This window comes from Saccostrea cucullata, unplaced genomic scaffold, assembly GCF_032062105.1.
Source record: "Saccostrea cucullata isolate Sc308-1 unplaced genomic scaffold, CSIRO_AGI_Scuc_v1 ctg23339, whole genome shotgun sequence".
In the NCBI taxonomy this organism is placed as follows: domain Eukaryota; kingdom Metazoa; phylum Mollusca; class Bivalvia; order Ostreida; family Ostreidae; genus Saccostrea; species Saccostrea cuccullata.
Genome location: NW_026932206.1, coordinates 1,984 through 5,114, shown reverse-complemented (window position 1 = coordinate 5,114; position 3,131 = coordinate 1,984). Strand labels below are relative to the sequence as shown.

Genomic DNA, 3,131 nt, shown 5'->3' with positions numbered 1-3,131 from the left:
CCTAATATTGAAATGTCAAGAGGTGATATTGTACTTGTTTACATTTATTTTTTTATGACTATCACTTTCAATTGTGTATTGTTTATTTTAGGACCACTGTCATCATAGTCATCATTATCATCATAACTTTTGAATACTCATTCAAATCAAGAATAAAAGAACTACATACAAGAACATTTCTCTTGTGTTACAATATTAATTTGAATTGAAGTATGTTCATCGTGTATATCATGGAATTCACCTATTTACTTGCTCCCACCCTAGGTATTTCCAGTGTCTACAAATCTACTAAACAATATCTCGCTACAACCAATATGCTTGAAGTTAAATTCTCATCTAAGAAATAACTCTAAATATCCTCTGATTTATCAAATTTATAGCCCAAACAATATTTCTTTAACAAGCTAACCCTAGTAACAATGCATTCTCTTCTTTAAAAACGTTCAAACCCCATTCTCCCATGTATTCCACTTACATTCATCCACTCATTGATATGGCCGTCCCACTCATCCATGGCGGTCCACAGCAGTTCCTTGAGCTTCAGTTCTGCATGGACTTCCTCTAGGGCGTCGTACTTGGTGACCTCGACCTTGAAGTTCTTCTGGTAGGACTTGTAGGTGAAGGCCTGTTTCTGTAGACCCTCGATCTGGTTCAACATTCTCTTCAGTATTCCCTGGACCTTGTCTTACTCTGCTGTGGAATCCAGGATCTATATGAAAATTTTCTTACATTGGACATAAAGACATTCTATGAATTCAGTGCAAGAAGAACACACAGCTTTAGAGGGGTGCTACATAAACTTAATAAGGTGGTTACTTTATACTATAATCAGATAATACTTTTAAAATTAATTATCAATTTTTTAAAGAAAGAATCATGAAAGCATTGTGAAGCTCTGAAAGTTATTGAATAAAATAAATTAATTAAAAGTTTGATTGTAGTACATTATTATTTGAAAAGCTATTAATAGAATTTCAATGCAAACTCAAAAGATCCCCCCCTCCCAATAATGCTGCCTGTTAAAAGGTAATTAATAATGAATTCATACCTATTCCTTGGACCAGAGGTTGGACCAGGTGACAACATAGAGACCAGTGGAAAAACAAGCAAGAAATTAAGTTGCTTGATATTTAATTACAATTAACCTTATTATATATCGATATTAACAAAGGTTATGGAGAACACTACATGAAATCCGTTCTTATTCTCAACATTGCTCAATTTGATTTTAAAAAAGGGGGGATAAGAGTTTCGTCATACATTTTAAAAAAAAAATAATTTAATTCTAGTTGTAACGCTTTATTTGATTGGATAAAAAAATATTTTATACAGTATAAAATGGGTTGCCTACGTCACAATGACTTGCGTCAGAAACGTATTAATCCGCATGACGTTACATTCAAATTTTGTACAAATTGAAGTCATTTTGTTTGTACAATAATCGTTTTTTTCTTACATTTGATGAATGAAAATTTAATTATAAGGAATGAATTTAATAGCTACCCATTTTATACGGTATAAACTGGGTTGGAACAGTTCACGCTTTTTTATAAACCGCTTCGCGGTTTATAAAGCGTAAACTGCCCCAACCCATTTTATACCGTATAAAATGGGTAGCTATTAAATTCATTCCTTAATTAATTACACAGGAAATAATATTCAAACAATAGGTAACGAAAAAGAAGACAAACAAAAATATTACATATTTAACAAACCTAATTAAAAAAGAAAATTATAAAAAATTCAAATTAGGAATGGAATTTATTTATCATTTAATACCACTTTCAAAAATTGCAATGCTAAATATAGATGTGTAGTAACCACTTTTAAACTGTTATTTACAAATCACTCATTGAGTAATTGTGCCCACTCTATACAGCGTTGCTTCCTGAATCTTGTGATATGGATTTTGTTGTAACGAATGTTGGTAAGATTCTAGAGCTCCCTGGAAGTCCCCACAGATTTGTTGACAGATTCCGAGTATTTGCCACGAAATATCTCTGAGATTAAAAGGTACATAAATCCCGACATCATAGAGCAGCAGAGTGTGTAGATCCTGTAGAGATTGTTGTGACCTGACTGTGTCACCCAGTCTGTGGTGATTCAGTATAAACAACATGTGTAACATCACTAGAGGTGGAATGAACAATGCAATTCTGCCATTCTCGTCACTGATCTTCTGCTCTAGAATTAGTTCATCAATGTATGTGTACTCACTATTTAACACAATATCTAGAACTAGAGCGATTCTCATTTTACGATTCAGAGACATCCCCACAGTGCAGCGTGTGTACATATGTACATTTACATGATCACAATATATGATGCATGGATTTGTCATTCTGTCCTGAGCTTTTTGCAAACAACTAAGTGACTGTTCAAATCTACATGTTTTGTAATAATACAATGCAAGATATACAATATCTGAGACACAACCTAATGTACATGACAGTTTTAACAATCGGGATACGTAATTTGTTGTGTAATAAACCTTATTACGATTTTTTTGTTGATATACATCACACAGTTTCAGCATGGCAGTGTTTCGTAATATCTCTGATGTTAAAAATTGTATTGTGGCCTCCTGGTATGGCGTCAAGCTTTTATTCATCTCTGTTTCAATTTTCTTCATGAGAGCTGAAAATTCTAAAACACTTGAAACTACTTGGCCAAATTCTTGGAATTCCTCAAATAAACTTATGTCAAGCTCAGTGTTAGTAATGATACTGCTCTCGTCAGTACAGACTCTCAATGTTCTGTATAAGATGGCTTGATTTAGGAACGGTCTTAACGTTTCACTCAGTAGTAGACTTGATATACCCTTGCGATATAATTTATACAACTTATTAAACAAGTCTTTTTGTATGGATTCAGTTAATTTAAATCGGAACATATTGTTTTGTGGAATAAAAAAGTTTGGACATTCTCCAATAAATACCCAATATATCAATAATTTAAAGCATTGCCAGAAACAAGGCAATAAGTTTTCAGGAGTCCAATTTAAGGAATTATTAGTCTGAATTAACCATAATAAAGCAGTTTTTAAGAAATATGAACATAGAAATGGCGAACTTTCATCAAAATTAACAACTTCTTTTAAAAATACTTTTAAAAGACCATAACATAAAAAC

The 3,131-nt window shown here is 32.5% G+C and overlaps 1 protein-coding gene across 1 annotated transcript; it reads right to left on the bottom strand.

Moving 5' to 3' along the window:
• Nucleotides 1-1,849: 1,849 nt before the first annotated feature.
• On the bottom strand, nucleotides 1,850-2,893 carry LOC134234652 (uncharacterized). The gene has a single exon (XM_062716718.1). It carries the CDS (start codon nucleotides 2,891-2,893, stop codon nucleotides 1,850-1,852), a length of 1,044 nt encoding a protein of 347 aa, XP_062572702.1.
• Nucleotides 2,894-3,131: the final 238 nt, after the last annotated feature.